General features: G+C 43.1%; 2 protein-coding genes and 1 long non-coding RNA gene across 8 annotated transcripts in view; 2 read left to right on the top strand and 1 right to left on the bottom strand.

The window, feature by feature from the left end:
- VSTM5 (V-set and transmembrane domain containing 5) overlaps positions 1 to 4,932 on the top strand; it is a 31,057-nt gene extending 26,125 nt beyond the window's left edge. The window contains exons 2-4 of one of the 2 annotated variants that reach the window (XM_086384022.1): positions 1,903 to 2,229; positions 2,346 to 2,486; positions 2,596 to 4,932. In XM_086384022.1, coding sequence (XP_086240148.1) covers positions 1,903 to 2,229; positions 2,346 to 2,486; positions 2,596 to 2,639 — 512 coding nt within the window. In that variant the 3' untranslated portion in view covers positions 2,640 to 4,932. The remainder of the gene's footprint in view (positions 1 to 1,902; positions 2,230 to 2,345; positions 2,487 to 2,595) is intronic. The other variant, XM_086384023.1, reaches the window with a different exon arrangement.
- Positions 4,933 to 7,302: 2,370 nt separating this feature from the next.
- Positions 7,303 to 10,779, top strand: LOC147342658 (uncharacterized). The gene is made up of 3 exons (XR_015157674.1): positions 7,303 to 7,436; positions 8,501 to 8,681; positions 10,009 to 10,779. It is a non-coding gene; the product is annotated as an uncharacterized LOC147342658 (long non-coding RNA).
- The window catches only part of MED17 (mediator complex subunit 17), a 33,401-nt gene continuing 19,250 nt past the window's right edge, over positions 9,243 to 23,393 (bottom strand). The window contains exons 9-12 of one of the 5 annotated variants that reach the window (XR_015157673.1): positions 20,352 to 20,489; positions 17,382 to 17,517; positions 15,575 to 15,734; positions 13,538 to 14,104 (exon numbers count right to left, since the gene is read on the bottom strand). Coding sequence is in view for 3 of the 5 variants with exons in the window: in XM_086384019.1 (XP_086240145.1) it covers positions 13,893 to 14,104; positions 15,575 to 15,734; positions 17,382 to 17,499; positions 20,352 to 20,489 (628 nt within the window). In the remaining 2 variants the exon portion in view is untranslated. Of the gene's footprint in view, positions 10,502 to 13,537; positions 14,105 to 15,574; positions 15,735 to 17,381; positions 17,518 to 20,351; positions 20,490 to 23,393 lie in introns of those variants that run through there. The other 4 variants (XM_086384019.1, XR_015157672.1, XM_086384020.1 and 1 more) reach the window with 4 other exon arrangements.

Here is a 23,393-nt window from a genome sequence, read left to right as displayed (position 1 = left end):
GCGGGGAGAGGGGGCTAGCACAGGTTTATTACATTCTGTGCCCTCCACTGGCAACCACTGACCTTTGACTTGAGCATAGAGGTTAAATATTTGAGCTTTGGAGTTGGCCACCTTTGTGAGAATCTCAGCCTTGCAGGGTGAACTTAAACCAGCTAGTGAAACCTGTTGATGCTGGAGTTTGTTACAGCCTGGATAGAATTGCAGGGGGTTGTGTGATGCTTTAAAGACACAGTGGTGTGTGAAGCAGTTAGCACAGGGCCTGTGCCTGGCACCTACTTAATAAATGTATCATAACATCTACCATCCTAGCCAGCTCACGCAGACGTCTCTGCTTGATGCCTCTTTGCCTTGCCCACCCCACAGCTGTAATCAGCAGGTTCTGTCCTTTGCTCCCACACACATCCTAAGTCAGACCCCCTCACTCTTTTCAAGGCTGTCTTCATTTGTAGCCGCTGCAGCAGCCGCCTGACTGTTTTTCCTGCCTCCACACTGGCTCCCTCACCTCCAGACATTCTCCATGGTGGGCTTTCTCAAGCTCGGTGGAGAATGTCACCTTTCTTCTCAGCCTTCTTACGGCTTCCCATCACCCCGACTCCCACATCACGACCCGAGTTCCGCCCAGCCCTCCAGCCTCGCCTCCTGAACTCCCCCTGGCTCCCTGCACTCTACATTCTGGCCTTCCTCCTGTCCCTCAGACATGCCAGTTCACTCTCACTTCAGTCTTTCAGTTGCCCTCTCTGCCTGAAATGCTTGTCTTCACATGGTTGCCTCCTATTCCTCTCTGTTCCTTGGCTCCAGTTCATTTCCACAGAGGGGTTCTCCCTGACCATCCTAATGTTGTGTACCACCTCCATCGCCACCTACCTGTTTCACTATCTTTAAAGCACTTATAAAGTGATCTTGTGTGTTTATTTAACTCTTGTATGACTCCCTTATACAATGGAAGCTCTAGGAAATAGCGAGTGATAACCTTGTGTTTTGTTCAGTGTTCTAGCTTGGGATGCCATAACAAAATATGGCAGATTGGGGAGTTTAAGCAACACAGATTTATTTTCATACAGTTTGGAGGCTGTGAAGTCTCAGATCAAGGTTCTGGCATGGTTTGGTTTCCAAGGAGAATTCTCTTCCTGACTTGCAGACATCTGCCTTCTCACTGTGACCTCAAATGGTCCTTTCTCCATATGAGAGAGAGAGAGACTGTTCTTATAGACACTAATCCCTAAGGACTTTCCTGGTGGCCCAATGGTTAAGATTCCACACTTTTCAGTATAGGGGGTGTGTTTGACCCCTAGTTGAGGAACTAAGATTCCATATATCATGTGCCATGGCAAGAAAAACCCAAAAAAGCCAAACCACTAATCCTACTGGAGCAGGGCCCCACACTTACGACCTCATTTAACCCTAATTCCTTCTTAGAGACACCACTTCCAAATATAGCCACCTGGGTGGGATGGGGAAGGGCTTCAACTTAGAAATTGGGGGGAAGGGGACTATAAACATTCAGTCCATAATATTCACCTCTGTAGTGTCACCATCAGAACCCAGAAGAGAGCCTGACATGTAATGTGTGCTAAGTCGCTTCAGTTGTGTCCAACTCTTTGCGACCCTATGGACCGTATGTAGCCCACCAGGCTCCTCTGTCCATGGGACTCTCTAGGCAGTAATATTGGAGTGAGTTGGCATGCCCTCCTCCAGGGGATCTTCCCAATCCAGGGATCGAACCCATGTCTCTTATGTCTCCTGCATTGGCAGGTGGATTCTTTACCACTAGCGCCACCTGGGAAGCCCCTGACATGTAATAGGCAGTCAATAAATACTTGCTAAGTAAAAGAATGCAGGATAGAAGTTGACTTCCCTGCGAGCCCATGTAAGTGGCCCCACGTCTAGCACTCCATCCCACAGGTCAGGGCGTATCACTGTACATTCCCCAGCCAGCCATCAACGCCACGGTGGAAGAGGACATCCTGCTCTCGGTTGACTACTCCTGCCACGGGATCCCCACCATCGAATGGAAGTACACGTCCAGCTGGGGAGTGCAGAAGATCGTGGAGTGGAAGCCGGGGACTCAGGCCAACATCTCCCAGAGCCACAAGGACAGGGTGTGCACCTTCGACAACGGCTCCATCCAGCTCTTCAGCGTGGGCGTGCGGGACTCCGGCTCCTACATCGTCACGGTGACCGAGCGCCTGGGGAGCAGCCGGTTTGGCACCATCGTGCTGCACGTCTCAGGTGAGACGCTCCCGGGGCCCCAGGGGCCTCTAGAAAATTGGAGTGTGTGGGAGGCCAACTTGATATTAAGAGATGTTATCTGCCCCCCCCCACCCCGCCCCCCACACACCCTGTAGAGATCCTCTATGAAGACCTCCACTTTGTCGCTGTCTTCCTTGCTTTTCTCGTTGCCGTGGCCGCGCTGCTGATCAGCCTCATGTGGGTTTGTAATAAGTGTGCCTATAAATTCCAAAGGAAGAGAAGACACAAGCTCAAAGGTAATTCTCCGGGCCTTGTGATAATCGATGCCCGTGTTACCTTCTTCTCACCAAGAAAGCACCCCCAGCTGAGTGGCAACTCACAGCCAGTGTGTCTTTTGCTTTGCAGAAAGCACAACAGAGGAGATTGAGCTGCAGGATGTAGAGTGTTAGCCAAGGCCAGACCCAGTGACATTCCTACCTCAAGAGGAAGACGCGATTTTCCAACGAAAGGAACACACGCGGCCAGTCCTGCCCGAGCCTCTTGTTCTGCCGTAGCCACACGTTGCTGCTGGGATAGCTGCATGTTGACGAAGATGACTGCCTGGAGCTGGACTCTGGATTGGACCACGTCAGTCCCAGTGGCCTGGAGGTCAACGAGGAGGAGGGCGGGGCTGTGAGCCCACGCTGTGTTCAGCCCTGGGGCCACGGCAGCCCAGTGCCCAGTCTGCTTCCTCACTGCACTCTGCTCTGGCGGGGCGGGGGTCACTGGAGGGGTCCCCATGCCCATGTGCTTCTGCTCAGTCGTTTCTGACTCTCTGACCCCATGGACTGTAGCCCACCAGGCTCCTCTGCCCATGGGATTCTCCAGGCAAGAACACTACAGAGGGTTGCCATTTCCTCCTCCAGGGGGTCTTCCCGACCCAGGGATCGAACCCGTGTTTCTTGTGGCTCCTTGCCTTGCAGGTGGGTTCTTTACCTCCTGAGCCATCGGGAAGCCCCATAGCAGAGGCGGGAGTATTTCCAGACCAAGCATGCAGCACTCTAACATGCTCTCTGTGCTCTAGTCTTCTCTGCCTGTGGCCGCCTCCAGCTTCTCCCATGGAGACTGCTGTGAGCACCCCCTGCTCCCTGTGGCTTGGAGCTTTAGGGAGAAGAGCTAAATTTGTTCTGGGGGGACCACCATTGGGAACAAGGGACAGGGAGAGAATTGCCTCTTTTCCTCTCTCACTCCAGCGTTAGACTTTCCCTCCTGAGGCCCCAGGGGAGGCCACTGTGAGGAAAGCAGCTCATCTCCATGCGGGCGGCCCCCTGACAAGCTGGGGACACCACCTGTGTGAAGGCTGAGACCGCAGAATGGGCAGGATAGTCACCGTGGGCTTCGAACCTACCCCTTCAGTCACTCACGCTTCCTGGCACGCCAGGGCCTCCCTGGCTCCCAGTGGGCTGGGGAACACCTGGCCCTGACCTACCTCACCCTTAGAGTATCAAGTGAAGCCCACAGTAGCACAGAGCACTCCGAGCAATTAAAGGAAGCTGTGAAGAATCTTCCAGAGCCTAGGACGCAATGATAGCTATGCCAGGTCCTGGAGAAAGTCAAGCACTCTGGAGTGCTGGGGCTTCAGGTCCACTGGGGATGGGCCACAGCTGGTCCTGGTCCTTAGCTTCTGAAGTCACTGGCCACCGTGGGTACCTGTATCTCTCCGTGCCAGCCTCCTTTCGGCAAGTTCTAAAGCAGGCCTAATTTATCTTCCATTCTCCTTTTTTTCTCCAACATTCTTAGCTACAAATCAAAGGTACCACTCCGTTTATTGGTGGAATTTGACCTTATTAGCTGTGTCCCCAGCCCTCAGCTGCAGATTCACCCATGCACACATGAAGGAGACCTAGAACATTCTCTTCTCCCTCCCTCCAAGTCCCAAGTGTCCATATCACTTCAAGAAAGTTGCCTGGAGACATTAGTATGAGGCTTTTGCCTACATACTGTCTCCAGGGTTGCAGGAAGGAATCTTTTGGGGTTACAGGAGCTATCATTGATCCAGAGGCATTACTTGATTCAGAATGCCAGAGAGCAGCTAATCCGCATGACTGATTTGTAGCCCAAGTGCATGACAGACACGGGCCACCTCGGTCACAGAGGTGTACACAGACACACCTGTGCCCTTTCCCCACGCAGCACCCAGTGGAACCAGACCTCCGCCATGGAGGACAGGTTTCTTGTACTGGTCTCCAGCACCATGAGGAAGCAGGATGAGACATGCCAGAAAGGATCAACCTGACTGTCCCTTTTTCCCACAGCAAGCCCATTAGCAGGAAATTGGATTAAATCTAGTTAGCTGCCAGAACCTCTGTCCTCTTGACAGCTTACCTGCTTTCCAGAACTCTGCCTCTCAGCTTCTCAGAAGTCAAGGGTGGTAATCTTCGTATAAAAGGAGAAGTGGAAAAGAATACCCAGCGAGACGTACCAATCCAGATATAAATTAAATTTGCTCCCCCACCCCAAATCTTCATCAAAGGTTGTTCCTTCAGCTTTCCATGTCTCTATTTTGCACTTTGAAAGCTCCCCCCAGTTTGAATATTCCTGTGGAAAGTTCTTGATTCTTGAGCCTGGGAGTTCTATTTTCCAAAAAAGAAAACATTAAATCATAGAGGTGTAGCCACTGCACATGTTAAACTGCAAGTTATGTTTCAAGCTGTGAAAAAAAAATGAACTGTTTTAAAGGCTGAAATAAAACCTAAAAATAAAGCCCCGATCCTTTATTTGTGAGCCTATCCCTGCAGAGAACTCAGAGGCCTAGAAGAGGTTTCTGTCAGCTGCAGACAAGCAAAACCCTCAGCCAGAGCCAGGGGCCTGGCAAAGTTTTAATTGACTGGAATTAATCACATTGATTCTAACCATAAATATTCTTCAGCAAGTCAGAAAAACACCATTATTCTCCCCTGCATTATAACCAGACTAATTTGAAGCTCTTGCTTCCAGAATGTGACTTACAATTCAGTAGAGCCCTTCCTGCTTCTGGAAGGGGTCAAATCGAGGATGTGGAGGGTGTATCACCCAGTCAACGGTGCGTAGGACGCGGGACAGAACGTACGTACCCTGTGGACAGAATGTCCTGTCTGAGACTGTGATCTCAAAAACCCAGAAGCATGTACACTTCTCTTTCATTTCATGGTGGTCCAGGTGGGCGAGGATTGCTGCACGAGAACCTCGGTCCTCTGGAGTCGAGGGAGATGCTAAACACCCCGCGGGACTTCATACTCCCTCTGATTTGAAATTGAACCACACACAACTGAGGAGCCCAGGCAGTGAGAGATAGCGAGGTTATCAGCATGTCTGGCTCAGTTCAGGGATGCAGAGACAAGGCCTGAGAGTGTTATCGGGTTCAGAAAGGCTAGGTGTCTGTACTGAAGGCAGAGAAGAGGTGGCAGACTAGAATGCTAGGAGATGGAACCATGAGGAGCCGAATGTGATGGAGTGAAACTGCAGGGCCGTTGGGCGAAGGAAAACCCTGTCTCCATCATCAGCCTTTATATATCCAGTTTGTTTCTTCTGCCCAGTTTCCAGGAAGACTCAGATGCTTCCAGTTTGCTGAAAGCAGAGTATGTCCTTGTGATTACGGGCAGTGTGTCTATCCACAGCTCAGCTTCTGATAGTGAATCTCCAGTACATGCGCTTGTCTGCACATCCGTCACCCGTCCCCACTGTAAGCTTTTCCAACCCTTCAGAACACAGTTACTGGGCCCACTATTTATACTGCTTTTAATTAAACTTTTTATTTATTGTAGTGTAGTGATAGCTTACAGTGAACGATATCAGATTTGTGATCTTCGAAGATTTAGCATTGGGACCAGGGACCAGGGACCAGGCTTGATCACTCAAGAGCTTTTGTATAGCAGAGTTTTATTAAAGTATAAAAAGGCACAGAGAAAGCTTCTGACATAGACACCAGAAGGGTGATGGAGAGTGCCCTCTTGCTAATCTACACAAGGGAGTTATATACTTTTTAATTAGTTATTACAATAATCAAGAGTGTCTCAAGGTTGTAAAGATCTTACTAGACCCACGCCCATAATTTACATTTTGAGAGAACAGGATTAGCCAGAAGGTTTACAGGAAGGACAAACTGTCCTCAAGCAGGATACACTGTTGTTATGTAACCCTTAGTACAGAGTTTAAACCGAGTTGTTTGTTGTGTAATTATCAGTTCTGGGCTTAAAGATAAAAACGTTTTATGTGACTAAGACTAAGGAATGTAGAGGGGAAAAAATGTTTGTCCTTTCCTCCTCCTTGAGAATTCCAGATCCCTGTCTCCTCCTCGAGAACCCCAGACCCCTCTCTCCTCAGGGACCCCAGACTTCTTGTCAACCTGCCTAGGAATTGACTCTCTCAGTAGTTGATTTACAATGTTCAGTTGGTTTCAGGTGTACAACAAAGTGAATCTGTTATGTATCAGTTATATATATATATACATATACATATATAGTTGTCTGATTCTTTGTGACCCCATGGGCTGTAGCCCGCCAGGCTCCTCTGTCCATGGAATTTCCCAGGCAAGAATACTGGAGCAGATTGCCATTTCCTTCTCCAGGGAATCTCTCTAACCCAGGGATTGAACTCTAGTCTCCTGCGTTGGCAGGCAGTCTCACCAGTGAGTGTGTGTGTGTGCACGTGCACACGTGCATGCTTAGTCACCTCAGTCGTGTCCAACTCTTTCTGACCCCATGGACTGTAGCCCACCAGGTTCTTCTGTCCATGGGATTCTCCAGGCAAGAACACTGGAGTGCCATGCCCTCCTCCAGGGGATCTTCCCAACCCAGGTCTCCTGCACTGCAGGCAGATTCTTTACCATCTGAGCCACCAGGGAAGCCAATATATATATATATATATATATATATACATCCGTTCTTTCTCAGATTCTTTTCCCATATACGGTAGTACAGAATATTGATAAGTTCCCTGTGCTGTACTGGAGAAGGCAATGGCACCCCACTCCAGTATTCTTACCCGGAAAATCCCATGGACGGAGGAGCCTGGTAGGCTGAAGTCCATGGGGTCACGAAGAGCCGGACACAACTGAGCTAATTCACTTTCACTTTTCCCTTTCATGCATTGGAGGAGGAAATGGCAACCCACTCCAGTGTTCTTGCCTGGAGAATCCCAGGGACGGGGGAGTCTGGTGGGCTGCCGTCTATTGGGTCGCAGAGCTGGACATGACTGAAGCGATTCAGCAGCAGCAGCTGTGCTGTACAGTAGGTTCTTATTCGTAATTTATATATAGCAGTGTGTATATGTTAATCTCCATCTCCTAACTTATCCCTTCCCTCTACATTTCCCCTTTAGTAACCGTAAGTGTGAGATCTGTGAGTCTGTTTCTGTTTAATAAGTAAGTGCATTTGTGTAATTTTTAAAATTAGATTTCACGTGTGGTATCTCCACTACCTTTTACGCATTAGGTAGGTGTTCACAAAGGAGATAAATCCTTTAAAATTAAAATGATATTGATGTCCATATATAAAGAAAAATTCAGTCCTACTCAATAAACTCGTGTATCCTTCTAGACCTGCTATATATGAACATATCTATATATACACATACTACAATATGCATATTTTAACTATTTTCTTTTTAGGCCAAGTGGGATTCTATTATACACATTACCTTACAACTTGCTTATTCTCCTTTAATGTTTCTTGGGCATTATTTCATGTCTCTACCTATTGCTAAATATTCTTACTGCCTCCACAATGTAATTCATAGCATGGATACATTATAATTGTTCATTCACTTAAGAATTTTTATTTCAAGTGGTATATACAAAAATAAATATCTTGGGCAATCAATTATATCAGACTTGTTCCTTCTGCCGAGATGGCTTCCTCTTGTTAACTAAGGTGTTCAACTATCATCTATGAATCACTTCCTCTTAGGAAATTCAATTTTTTTGTAAGATTAAAAAATTTTTTTTGAAATATAATGATTTACAATGCTGTGTTTGTTTTAAGTGTGCATCAAATTGAGTCAGTTATACACACACACACACACATTCTTTTTCAGATTCTTTTCCATAATAAATAGGGTATTACAAGATATTAAATATAGTTCCCTGTGCTACACAGTAAGTCCTTGTTATTTACCTATTTTATATATAGTGGTGTGTATATGTTTGTTGTTGTTGCTTTCTTTTTAATAAGTTCATTTGTATCATAGAGTCCACATTTATGATATTTGTCTTTTGCCTTATTTCACTTAGTATTATCTTTAGGTCCTTCCATGTTGCTGCAAATGGCATAATTTCATTCTTTTTTATGACTAGTATTCCAGTGTGCTGTGTGTGCGTGTATACTGCATCTTTTTGATCTGGTCACCTGTTGATGGACACCGGTTGCTTGCATGTTGCTATTGCAAAGTGCTGCAATGAACACTGAGGTGCAAGTGTCTTCTAATTATGATTTTCTCCAGATATATGTCCAGGAGTACAACTGCTGAATCATATGGTAACTCTGTTTTTAGTTTTTTAAGAAACCTCCATACTGTTCTTCATAATTTCCATTGGCTGCCCCAGTTTACATTCCCATCAACAGCATAGGAGGCTTGTCTTTTCCTCACTCTCTCCAGCATTACTTGTAAACTTTTTGATGATGGCCACTCTGACTGGTGTGAGGTGATACCTCATTCTACTTTTGATTTGCATTTCTCTAATAGTGATGGTGAGCATCTTTTCATGTGCCTGTTGGCCACTGGTACATTTTAAGAAATTTATTTAGGTCTTCTGCCTATATTTTGATTGGGTTGTCTGTCTTTTTTTAATGTTTTCTAATATTGGTGGGGTTTCTATAAAATTTAGCAAAGACTGAGTGTTGGGAGAGAGAGAAAGAGCACTACTAATGTAAAATCAAAGGATTTTAGCTTCAGATTTGACCTTATCAAGTGCACCCATAGGTCCATTTGATTCAACAGACCAGTGGTTGTTCAGGAAATTCTGTCTATAAATATGCCAAGGTACCTCACAGTTTGAAAGGACTTTTTCTCACTAAAGTGAACTTACTTAATAATAATTCAGTTTTCTGTTTTTATTCAACAATGATATACAAATGCCAATTAGAATTTCAGGTCAGCATGAAATTATCAGGACTCTTCACTTTGATTTCATGGTGTTCTGGCAAAGAAATCTGATGGTAAAGTTAGAGGATAAATGTATGATTTCTGTGGCTGGTTACCACAGACCAAAGCTCTCTCTTTGGGTCTCAAGGGGATCGGATGAGACTATGTGTAGAGGTTAAAAGAGAGGCCATGAATCGAATTGAGTGGAAGAAGAGATTCTGCCACTGGCCTCATCTTGGTGTATCACTAAGTCATCAGGAAGTTTTCCAGATTGTATGTTACTTTTCTACCTCAAACTTCTCCCTCATCTACCAGATTTCAGGCCAAGTATAGCCTGAAACAATAGTTCACAATCACTAAATAAGGAAAGGAAAATAGCATAACATGGAAGTTTCTCTGGTGCATAAGCAAGGCAAGTCAGAACATCAGGAGTAGAAAAACTCCCCAGTCATTCAGGCTCAACTTTTAGAGGAGTACAAACGAGTGCCTGCGTTTGCAACCCCTGTACCATAGTTTTAGTCATTCTTTCCAATGTTTACATTGGTCTCAGTTTTTCACTTTTACAGACTTCCTGAATAACCCTAAACAATGATCTTTGTGAAGTATGACTATAAACAAATTTCTGGAAGTGACCTTGCAGATAGTTAACAGCAAACTTCAGGGCAAAACCCAGTTCTGGTCACTGACTTGAGTACCACTTGCATCACTGTGTTTTTCCAGCGGTCACGTATGGATGTGAGATTTGGACTACAAAGCAAGCTGAGTGCCGAAGAACTGATGCTTTTGAACTGTGGTGTTGGAGAAGACTCTTGAGAGTCCCTTGGACTGCAAGGAGATCCAACCAGTCCATTCTAAAGGAGATCAGTCCTGGGTGTTCATTGGAAGGACTGATGCTGAAGCTGAAACTCCAATACTTTGGCCACCTGATGAAAAGAACTGACTCATTTGAAAAGACCCTGATGCTGGGAAAGATTGAGGGCAGGAGGAGAAGGGGAAGACAGAAGATGAGATGGTTGGATGGCATCACCGACTCGATGGACACGCGTTTGGGTGGACTCCGGGAGTTGGTGATGGAGAGGGATGCCTGGCGTGCTGCAGCCCATGGGGTCGCAAAGAGTTGGATGCATCTGAAGTGAACTGAACTGTGTTACCGTGCTTGCTGCTTTGAAAACATGAAAGCTTTCTCTGTGGTGAACTGCTTTTCATTCCCATCCTAAAATGAGATATAAAGAGAGCTGACTTTAGCTCCAAGTATTTAAGGCATCAACAAAGAGCAAGAGTAGGAAAGTGAAAGTCAATGAAAGACCAAGGCAGAGGGTATGAGGAAAGGTCAACCAGAGAGATCGGCTTTAACAATGGACATGGAAAAAATAAATCTTCCACCCACAAATGTGCTGTCTTTACCATCTAGAAATTTTTTATACAGGACATGCTAAAACACCTAAAACACCTTCTCCTACTGATGAATAAAATTTAAACTGGTTATCTGTACCATTTTTCCAACTTCTAATTGCTTTTGGGTGGCCTTGGCCTGCAATGGCTTGAAGCAGGGCTTGGGTTCCCAGCCAGAGATCGAGGCTGGGTCGCAGCAGTGAAAGCACCTAACCTAGCCACTAGATCAGTGGTCAGTGACAAGGGCTCTGGCCCTGAGGCTTTGCAGAAAGGAATTTCCACATAGAAAGTAGTGAAGCAAATGAAGTATTTATTAGGAGGAAAAACAGTACAGTACCTGTGGATAGACACATGGGCAGACTCAAAGGGAGAGTCCCCGAGTTGCACCCTCATGGCACTTTAAATCACTTATAAGAGGTATTTCTTACAATTTTCCCTTGGCCAATCATTTTGATTTGCCTCATTCACATTCCCTATCTGGTATATCTCAGGATCCTTTTGTGTGTACACATCTCTTAGCCAAGATGGATCCTACCACAAAGGCATTTGGGTAGAGCATCCCTTGACATTGTAACCCCCTTGGCTTGCAAGGAGCCTTTCTGTGCATGTGTGGTCTGGGGAAGTCTTCTGACTTTAACGAGAATATGTGGTCTGGGCAGGGCCCAGCCTCCTCCCTTAATCATCGAACTGCTCTCATCTTGGGAGTTTCAGTCAACAGGGAATGAATCTCCAACTGCTTTACCCGCTGGGGAAGGGGGTCCATCTGCCCCCTGCCTCATAATTAGCTGGATTTTTACAGTTGCTTCGTTTTACATTTGCACGTCTTAGAATTTAGTATCTATCACCAACCATAACTAAGCCTTTGAACCAGCCCTGTGGTTAGCAGAGGCATTCCTTCTTCCTATTTTATGTGCATGGAAACAGTTTCAGAGAGGATAACACTGCCAAGCACACAGCTAAGCAGGAGAGCCAACGTTCCAACACAGCTCTTTTGCCAACTGTTAAACACTTGGTGAGGGGCTAATTGGTTTTCTCCAACCTCTCTCCCAAAGGCCACAGCACATCCTTCCAACTGTGGGTAACTGAGGTTGAACCACTGCTGCCACAGCAACTGACCTGCCAGCCACTTTCCCATGCCTACCTTAGCTTCCATTCCTCTCAGACAGGAAATGACTGAGCTCTGAACGTGCCTTAAAACAATGGGGCAAGGAAGGCCTTTGATCACCCCTGTCCATTCCGATGAAGTATATGTGAGTGGGTGGTAATTATGCACGTATTCTCATCCGTTCTACTCCAAGACTGGTCCTTTTACTGGTTTGTGACAAGATAATCATAGAAACAAAATAAAACATTCAAACTTTTATATTTGACATTCAATTTATGTCCATTATAATAAAGAGGGGGCTTTCATTTTGTATCTTTTTAGATTTGTCTAGTAATTCTATTTTTAATAAATTTTATTATATATATATTTGGCTGCACTAGGTTCTAGTTGGGGCTCACGGGCTTCTCTCCCAGTTGTGGCATGTGGGTTTCTCTTGTTGTGACCCACGGGCTCTAGAGCACACGGGCTCAGCTGTGGCACACAGGCTTCTCTGCAGTTGAGACTCGTGAGCTTAGCTGCCCCTAAGGATGTGGGATCTTAGTTCCCTGACCAGGGATTGAACCCACATCCCCTGAATGATTCTTAACCACTGGACCACCAGGGAAGTCCCTCCAGTAATTCACTTTACTGTATTTTACCAAAAGTATCAATCAGCAAAGGATGGAAATGAAAAAAAATAAGTAAAAACTAGTCCTTTGCTGAAAGTTTGAGATTCATTGTACTGCAGTTTGAGCCTTCATAAAAGACTCCATATGTGAGCAGATGTGTACAGATTAGCTTACTATAATGTGCAAAGCAACTTTTGGGACACCATAACTTAGGAAGCACTGGAAATTTTTAAAATACTTGCAGATTTATATTAATCTTTTAATTTCCCTGGATAGAAAGATGCAGAAGCTTAATCAGAGGAGGCAAAAAACACACAAAAACACAAAAGTATTATTGTATTTCATGGCTTACAAGCTCCACTTATCTTTTAAAACAGAAATACAAAGGATTTTTAGTTACTTCGGTCATAAATTATTAAGATACCCATCTTTTAAAAATTGAAAGCCTTCCTCATAAGGAAACTACAGATTACTTACAGATTATTTTTAGTGGCACCAAAAGGCCCATAAACCCAAATTTCTTATTAAGGGAAGTTCTTCAGACACATTTTAGGGCTGGGGCACTATTTCTAAATTCATGTTATCTATTCTTTGCAAAATGTATTCCATTAATCCATTAGTATTTTTCCTGGGAAAATGCAGAGACCTAGTGAAATAAGATGGAACAAATCTTTAGCCAGAAGCAGCAATCCAGGGTTGCCGGCTGAGGCTGGGGACTGCCAAGGTCAGGGTAAGGCAGGAGTGGAGCAAGGCAGATAAGGTCATTCAAGTGGGAAAAAAGACCAAGGAGAAATGGAGGAAACCCTAAAGATACAGTACTATCTGCCTTCTAAGCCTTCAGGTGGAGCTCTAAGGAATTTCTCAGCGGACTGAGACCCAGGCATGCGTAACAAAGACAATCAGAGGGAAAAGTACTTTATCCACTAACACAAGAGCTGGTTTTAATAGGTCTAGTGGGGAGGGCAGGACAGGCTCCACTGGTTGGAAAGTACTTTGTTGCACTTAGGAGAAAGGATCTGCTTCTCTCATTGTGAGGGAATTTCTGTATGAAAGCTGGGTCTTAAGAGCGTTTAAATATTCTTAAGCAATAACAAACAATGGAATGATATGACATAATTCATTTAGGTTAAGAGTTCAGAGTGTCTGGAATTTTTAACCATAATCTTTATTTGATGTCAACATCAAAGGGATATTTTAAAAAGCTAATGTCAATCCATGTAGTAATATTTCAAGTCAACTGCATAAAAAAAGTACATCTCTCCATGTTGGTATACCCTATAACTGTACATAAACTTTTGCATTTTAAAGCACATGTCACTTATAAAGTGAAAGGTTTTAAAATGCTAAGTAAACATTTGCTAATTATTACTTTTTAAAAACAATATTCCTTTAGAAGATTCCTCTTCTTTGTGCTTATTGTTGATCTGCAAACATTCCTGAAAGTTTCTGGAAACTTCTCTGGGGAAAAAAAATCTGGAAACTGGTCCAGAAAAAAAAAATCACAGTAGACAAGGACTAAGTGCAGACATAAGCAGCTCCATTTTATAAACAAAGTTTCGGCCTTCCATTTTATTCCACTGAACTTCTTTGAATGGCCCACGAAGATGATTCCACTTGCTATCTTGTAAAACATCACTTTTGGGAAGGTCTTTACACTGGTTACGGGGAAACTGAACCATAATCTTGCTGCCACTTTCAGGGCCATTACGAACTGTGGAGCAAAACCAAAATATCAATATATTCATTTTCCAAGCTAGAAACAACAAAGATCACACAACTTCACTTTCCATGAGCATAAAAAGCCTTGTCTACCAACTCGAAAGTGCTTATTTAAAAGTACTTTTCAGGTTCAATATGCTAAAATAAAATTTACTAATTTATAGATATTGTGTGTATTTGTGTGTGTGCTCAGTAGTGTCTGACTCTGCAATCCCATGGACTGTAGCCAACCAGGCTCCTCTATCCACGTATAGTTTTCCAGACAAGAATACTGGAGTGGGTTGCCATTTCCTACTCCAGGGGTTCCTCCCAACCCAGGGATCAAACTCAAGTCTCCTGCATCTCCTGCACTGGCAGGCGGGGTCTTTACCACTGTGCACGTGGAAAGCCCCTTATAGATACCAGGCCGGTAAAAATATTTATGAATTAACATTTGTAATACAAAAATGTGGCAATATACCTGTGGCGGATTCATTTTGATATTTGGCAAAACTAATACAATTATGTAAAGTTTAAATTTTAAATAAAATTGAAAAAAAAATAAAAAAGTAAAAAAAAATGTGGCAAAGATGAGTGTTGGTTTAGGAAAATCACATGTTCTATATATTTTCAGAACATCATTTTTTTTTCCTAAAATACTTGATAACCTAATCATTTAACAACTTGGTTAATATACACCCACAATGTGATGAAAGTCAAACGTTCAAAATCAGAACTGGAAGGAATGGATGAAAGATTATTCTGAATATGAACTTCAGGTTTTAATGAGGTTTTATAACTCAGGCAAGAAGAAAGGGTATTTAGAAATTCTTATCAATAATGGTCTTGCAATGATCAAGCCTACAGATTCACAAGCTGTGATCCTGTGGGGAAGAATGTCTAACTACCTACTCTTTCAGATATTTAGAGCAAGTATTAAAGAAGATCACACTGAAATGATATAAATTTTCAACAAGACAAAATGTATACATGCCTATCAAAGTGCCCCATTCATGGTAGGTGCTTCACAAAACACCTCTCTGTTCTATCCCTTGACCATCTTTAGGATCAGATACTATTCTTCTTGCACATTTGCACCAGTATATTTATAAACTTAAAAAAAATTCTTTGGCCCCATCATGCAGCATGTGGGATCTTAGTTCCCTGACCAGGGACTGAACCTGGGTCCATAGCAATGAAAGTGAGTCCTAATTACTGCAGGAGTAATAATGCTGATGGCATTTTTCAGATAATCTCCTAGGAAAATGTGCTGCCAAGCAAAACATCTTTTATAACTACTATAAAAAGACATAATAACCTGTTGCTCTGAATAATAGCTATGATGAGATAAACACTCAACATAATTAATAAAGGAACTCACCTACTACAGAGGTAAGTTACTCTTATGTATGGTAACTACTAAAGCTAAGTGAAAAGGCCAAACTCCCAAAGGTCTCTTCACATTCAGAGAAGTAGAAAGTACCTGAGATAGCATAGTCACCGTTCGGGGAGGCCACAGTTATAGCAGAGGCATTGCCAATGCTCTCTACAGGCCCCAGTCCCACGTGATTACTGAAGCTCAGGACCTGCCAGCCCATAACCTTGGCTAGCTGCTGAACTGCGTGCACCTGATGCTGTGACATCTGTAAATGAAAAAGGAAACTTCATTGACAATCAGAATGGGTATTTACTTGGCAGTGACTTGACATCATGGCTGTAAAGTGAACTTTCATTGGGGTTTTCACTGCCTAGCAAAGGAACCCTATCTTATGTTTCAGGAATTCTCCTCTGTGTGGAGCAAGGGAACAAGATCCCACCTTCCACTGTAGAAGCTAAAACAGCCTGATACTTGTTTTCCTGTACACTGGCAGCAGGAACACAGCCCACAAGCTGAACTTGGCCAGCTGGAGCCTCCCACCTGGATCACTGAGTTTGGAGGAATGTTCAAACAGCAGTGTAGCTGAGTATCTTCCACTGATCCCATCAAGTCCACTCTCCAACCTACTTTGTTCTGGGAGGCTGTCACACTAATAGCTTTTGTATTGATCCTTAGTAAAGAGACAACCCTGAAACCACCCTGAGAGACCCTGACTGATGCACAGGGCAATTAAGAGTGCATCTGCCACCGGTGAGGAAGGTGGTGGTACTGGGATGCAGCAGCAGGGGCCCCGCCTGCCCGTGGTTCTCACAAACAGCCTCCTTTGATCCTGAGCCATTCTCAAGCCTTATTCTCTAGACTTCTTAGAAATTCTGAAGTTCTTTAAAAGGCTTTCATTATACTTCTGCATGTGTGCTTAAGCTATCCAAAGCTATTTTAGGTACAATCAACCAAGAGCTGCCATACGTCACAAATGCCCTGTAAAGGCACCATAGAGGCAAATCAGTATAATAGATTACTGCTTCTATTATGGAGAGGGTCAGTATTTTTGTAAAAATTTCTGTGAAATATAAATATGTGTTTCATGTGAAAGATATATTAGCAGTTCAAAAACTGACCCTTTATCCCATAACTCAGTATTTCAATGGATCATCACAACTCCATGAAGAAGGTAGGAAAAATACTGTTCTTACTTTATAGATGAAAGAAAAAAAGGTCAAAAAATTTGTCCAATGTCACAAAGCAAGTCTGTGGTATAGTTGGTACTAGAACTCAACACTTTCCATACTGTCCCTTACTATGAGGAACGCTGTCCTAGGGCTTACACATAAAATGTTCCATTCATCATTATGGAGAATGGATACTATAGTTTTGTATTTGATCGTCCTTTCTCTGGTTTTCTTGGATTAATACTTCACTTTCATGTGGTCCTGGAGGTGTTGTAAATCTCAGCTAACAGGAGAAATTAAAAAAGTTTGGTAGTCTCAGAACTGGTCATGCATCTTAAATACAAACTAACAGTTGAAACAAATCTAGGACAGTTTATCAACATTTTCAATTAGCCAAAAGGTGGTAAAGTGTGCACTAGAAATCGCTGTTTAGTCACTCAGCTGTTTCTGACTCTCTGTGACCCCCTGGACTGTTGCCCTCTAAGCTCCTCTGTCCATGGGGACCCTCCAGGCAAGAAGAGTTGCCATGCCCTGCTCCAGCAGATCTTCCTGATCCAGGATCAAACCCGCATCTCTTTGTGTCTCCTGCACTGGCAGATGGGTTCGTTACCACTGAGCTACCCAGGAAGCTCTGCACTAGAAATTAGTTGGCAAGAAGAAACAGCTTTTAAAAAATAATGTTACTTCTTATCGGCTTTGTTCTTTCAACGGGTAGAATGGAACGGGCTCAGGAGCTGTGTTACCTGAGACAGAAGGAAGTCCTGAAGCTCCTGGCCCTCATGAGACAGTGTGATCACCCTCCCATCTCTGTGCACGACCCGGATCTGCTCAACTCCAATATTCAACTGCAGCTGAATGGACCTTTATAGACAACACACACTAAAAATCAGAAATGTCCAAAATTACCTTATACAAATGTCAAGAACCTTTAGAGCAAAGAAAAACAATACAACAGCTTTGATAATCTACACCAAGACCCATGGTGGGTAAGAGTTTCCTCAGGTTCAGTGAAAACTATCAGACTCTCACTAAACTACTGACACCACAGGCCACGGACCACCAGTCTACTCAGAAGGATGCGGGGCAGGAAGCACAGCTTGTCACCCTGCCAACAGCCCCTGCTCCTCTTCTCCTGAGGGCCCTGAGGCTGTCAACACAGCAGCTACACACCTGTGTTAAATAAGAAGAGATGTGCACTGACAGCGTGTGGGGCCTGCCCTGACCCAAAAACCTGGGTCCTCACAGGAGCCATGCACTCTTGCAACAGCTTCACAAGCCCGGATTCCAGGGTCCCCACAGGAGACTCGGCCCACTGATATCACTCACCCCACCCTGGGACATCCAAAGCCACCCCCAGCAAGGGCTTGTAATTTCTCCCAGTCCAGAACCATTTTACCAACTGGGGATCATTTTTGCCATAAGCACTGTTGCCTAGTAACACAAATGGCATCTTTCCTTATCAAGTTACGAGGTAACTAGAGTGAGAGAGTTAGCCAAAGGTCAAATTCTCATACAGAAAGGAAAAACGGTTAACTTTTCACTCTCTTCTCAAATAATCAGCTAACAAGTCAAAATATGTATGCTCTACTAACTCAGCTTAGGTCAAACAAACTCATAAAATAGCCAACGAATATATATATACAGGTCACAAATCTCTTCCAAGTCAGTTCACAAATTTTTAGCATATGACATGTACAAGAAACACAAAACTCCTCAAATAATACAGGTGAACAAATGCAGGAAAAAACAGCATTATAGCTTTCCACATCTGATAGTACCTCTTTTTTCCTAACTTTGCTTTTACAACCAATATTTAAGAATAAAAAACATTTTGGTAACTATATAAAACTGTAATTTTGATGAATAAAAGTTTATACATTTCTTTTGAAGGGGGAAAAAACAAAACAAAATTTACAAGGCTTAAAGAAGAAAAAGACTTATAAATCTGACCACATTTCTGACTCTTCTTTCTAACCCAGGTATAAGGAAAAGAAAGCTGTATCACTACTGGTGGGCGCACACATGGCAATCACTCTGAAAGCAAATCAGGGGACTTTCCTGGTGGTCCAGTGGTGAAGAATCCGTCCTCCAATGTAGGGAACTAGGGTTCAATCCTTGGTCATGGAACTAAAATCCCACATGCTGTGGGGCAACTGAGCCCACACACCACGACTGGAGAGAACCTTGCAAACCACCAGCACCACCATAGAAGGATCCTACATGCCGCACAAAGGCCCTAAGTGCCACACTAAGACCCAATACAGCCAAAGAAAGAAAGAATTTTTAAAAAGGAAGCAGAAAAAAAAGCAAATCGGTAACAACAATGAAAATCTTAAATGTCCTTATCTTTTGACACAGCAATTACACTTGGAGGACTTTATCCTATAGACATGGTTGCACACGTACAAATCACTGTTCTGGCATCCAACTAAAATAAAATGTTCAATGACAGGAATTTGGGGGGGAGGGGGTTCTAAGAAAGAGAACTACTTTCAATTTTAAAGTGTAAGATGACCCTACCAGCTACAGAAGGTAGGTAAGGACATTCTATACTGCCTTCCACTTTCTCTCCTGTCCTGACACTGACTTCTCTTCACAGAAGTTTAAAAGGTATATGCTGGATTCAATGCCCATAATCCCACAGTTGTTTCATATTAGCTGTAGATGCAAACAATTCCAAGTTGATCAATTTTTTCTTTTCCTTTCCTTAGTGCTGTAGGTTTGTACCTTTTGACCACCTTCACCAACATCGCACTACTGAAAACAACCAATCTACTATCTGTGTATTAACTTGTGATTTATGAACATACATCAAGTAGACAGCTTCTCCAGGAATGCTGGGGACAGAAGTCATTAAGGGCACAATCATGAACTGGAATAGACACAGGGGTTGTTTTAGGCTAAACGTTATGGAAAGTATGGGCTCTAACATAAACGACCCTCTTTACTTCAAATACCAGAGACTGGCCATGGCCTCCAGGCAAGAACTGAAGCGGATCAGAGTCTGAGGAAGCATGGCGGGCTTTCCACTCAGTGCTGGGGTTCACTTCTGATCATAGCTCAAACATGCGGCATTTACATAGAGACTACGTAAATAGTCTCTGTGACTGCTAAGTCACTGCTAAGTCACTTCAGTCGTGTCCAACTCTGTGTGACCCCACAGATGGCAGCCCACCAGGCTCCCCCGTCCCTGGGATTCTCCAGGCAAGAACACTGGAGTGGGTTGCCATTTCCTTCTCCAATGCATTAAAGTGAAAGTGAAGTCGCTCAGTCATGTCCGACCCTCAGCGACCCCATGGACTGCAGCCTTCCAGGCTCCCCCATCCATGGGATTTTCCAGGCAAGAGTACTGGAGTGGGGTGCCATTGCCTTCTCCAGAGACTATTAAATAGAGACTATTTTGGACATTCTTGCCTGTCATTTTTTTTTTCTTCCCTGTATATTTTGGCCTCACCACGTGGCATGTGGGATCTTAGTTCTCCAACCAAGGATAGAACCCACAACCCGTGCCGAGGAAGCATGGAGTCTTAACCCCTGGACTGCCACGGAAGTCCTTATCTCTTACTTTTAAAAACACTCTACAGCTCAAATAATTTACTGGAATGTTATGCTTCCCTATCAAATAAAACCCAAAATCTTGATGTAATCACTCTGCAAACATCAATACATAATAAGCAACTTAATGTATTAAACAACTTCTTTTCAATACTTACTTGCATATCTGTTCATAGCCTTGCGATGTGATTAAGACTTTCACACTAGATTCATAAACATCATTAATATTTGACCAATGAGCCTGTATCTGAGGATCTTCAATGCGACTTGCTAAGCTGTCAATGGTTGCAGCAGTCCTTTTAAAGAAAAGAAGTTAAAAATTTTTATAGTCACCATATAAAATAATAAGGTGATAAACTGCTTATCAGTTTTATGGCTATTTGAAAACAGATGGTGACTTTCTGAAAATACCACTATTTGAAAAGCAAAGATTTAACAGAAAAGTCAGATGTAGCTCTGATGTACTGGTTTTCAACTTCACATCACAACACATTCTCAGGCCACACTGATTTCCTTTTAACTCCATTTGTTTTCTGCCACTCAGAAAATCTTACCAGAACACAAGTGAAAGGCATACTTGTAGGGTACTAATCTAATCTCTAAAAAGAATATAAATTATTCATAAATATCAGTATTTGATCCCTGGTAACAAATAACTTGGGATATATCCACACTTGAGAACTATTACTGTCATGGAATTAGTATTTTCAAGAAAAGCTAGAAAGATTTACTGCACAATTAAAACCTATACCCCAAGAAAGATATGTATAAGTGAGAAATAAGATTTATTAAGTGATTATGTACCAAATACTGTAATAAGTGCTTTCATGAATTATTTTAACCTTATGAACAACAAAAGTAGACACTACTACTATTACCTCCATTTTTCAGAAGGAACAAAAGCAGTTTAGCGAAGTTTAGTGACTTGCCCAAAGTTTGAAGCTGTTTGGGGCAGAAAACCTGGAAGTCTAACTCCAGAGCCAATAATCTTTCCTTTACATTTTATACACACTAATGAATAGCCACTGTCTAGAAACAAAGCATAAATTACGTAAATCAACCAAACTACAAGATCCTCAGTGTCTCAAATCTGATATTAGCACTTTATCAGCTAGAGAAGGAAAAGGAATGAGGAAATGGAAGAAATGAGACTAGCTACTGAGGACAAGTGATTTTTATATCAATTTTTATATGCTCTTGTATCCTGTTCCTGCTCTAGTACTAATTTCTTTCAGTCCATTTTTAACTTTCCCTTCTTCTTCTGTGATTTGTTTCCCTGGCAGTGCTTCAAGAATTTTTACAGCAGATAAATATGTGAGAGTTTTCATCTCAGTGTTAATATATATCAACAAATTGGAAATAAAAAGATATATAACAATTGAGAATTGGTAAAAGAAATCGTGGAATATTTACACAATGGGCTATCACATAGCTATTAAAATATCTTTGAAGGTAGGGTATAAAATTTTATGATACCATATTTACTTAAAAAAAAAATGCCCTGACACATATACTGTTGACCCATGAACAATGGGTCTGAACTGCACCTGTACACTTACAAGAGAATCTTTTTCACAAAATAATTACTACAACACTGCACAATTCATGGTTGCTTAAATCCAGGAATGGCAGATCTGGGAAACGGAGGAACTGCCTGTTTGGTGCCCAAGCATAACTTATATCTGGATTTTCAATACAGAGGGTCGGTACCCCTAACTCTTGTGTTGTTCAATGGTCAAATGTATGTAAAAATATATGAATGTTAACTGTATGGAATTACACAGATGGGGCAATACATTTAGAACATTATTTCTATACCTAAGGGGAGAAAAGGGAACATTTTTTAAAGTTTTGCTGCTTCCAAGATTACAACTACTATTCTGAAATGCATTAGCTGCTCACTTGTATCTGACTCTCTGTAACCCCATGGTTGCATGGACTATAGCCCGCCAGGATCCTCTGTCCATGAAATTCTCCAGGCAAGAATACTGGAGTAGGTAGCCATTCCCTTCTCCAGGGGATTTTCCCGACCAGGAATCTAACCCAGGTCTCCTGCATTGCAGGCAGGCAGATTCTTTATTGCCTGAGCCACCAGGGAAGCCCAATTCTGAAACAAAATGGTTCTAAAGATAACTTTTCCCATGCCCCTCATTTATTTCAGGGAATATTTAACTTTATGGTTAATCAGAAATTTTCAACATTAACATACTCAATAGCTTTTATACTTGAAATGTACAAATGGAAAGTAACAGTCATCTAACATAGTACTCCTACTGTTTATAAGGAACCTGTGTATCCACTATTCAATTTGACCAGAGTCCTTTAACCCCAATTGAGAGAGGATTAGATATTAAGTGCTGCTGCTGCTAAGTCACGTCAGTCATGTCCAACTCTGTGCGACCCCATAGACGGCGGCCCACCAGGTTCCCGTCCCTGGGATTCTCCAGGCAAGCATAGTGGAGTGGGTTGCCATTTCCTTCTCCAGTACATGAAAGTGAAAAGTGAAAGTGAAGTTGCTCAGTCGTGTCTGACTCTTTGCGACCCCATGGACTGTAGCCTACCAGGCTCCTCCATCCATGGCATTTCCCAGGCAAGAGTACTGGAGTGGGCTGCCACTGCCTTGAAGTGAAGTGAAGTGAAGTCACTCAGTCGTGTCCGACTCTTTGCGATCCCTACCAGGCTCCTCCCTCCATGGGATTCTCCAGGCAAGACTACTGGAGTGGGTTGCCATTTCTTTCTCCAGGGGACCTTCCTGACCCAGGGATCGAATCCGGGTTTCCCACATTCCAGGCAGATGCTTTAACCTCTAAGCCACCAGGGAAGCCACTGCCTTAACTTGCCCCAAATTACTCAGCAAGTGGCTGAGCCCTGGCTGAAGTGTATCTTTCATCCTGAATTCCGTACTCCTTTCAATGCATCATGCTGTTGTCTCAACATGTCTTCCAAATTCATTTTACTGAAAGTTTCCATCCTGAGACTAATATAAAACCATGACAAATAAAGCTATGACTGTATTAACAGGAAAAATAAAATTCAAAGTAAAATGTCATCCACAAAAACAGTGTGCCCTCGCCTGCTGAGTACCATCAAGGCACCATCACTGAAAGAAGTAAAAACAGACCTCTTCACTAAGTGCCAATAAGGAAACAGAAGAGCACCCTGTGGCATTTGGAAAAGACTTTGTTTAGGGCCAATCATGC

This window comes from Bos grunniens, chromosome 29 (genome assembly GCF_055505025.1).
Source record: "Bos grunniens cultivar Pamir isolate PY7600 chromosome 29, Bosgru_T2T1.0, whole genome shotgun sequence".
Lineage (NCBI taxonomy): Eukaryota > Metazoa > Chordata > Mammalia > Artiodactyla > Bovidae > Bos > Bos grunniens.
Note: the sequence above shows the minus strand (reverse complement) of the source record. Positions and strands in the feature narration are given on the sequence as shown.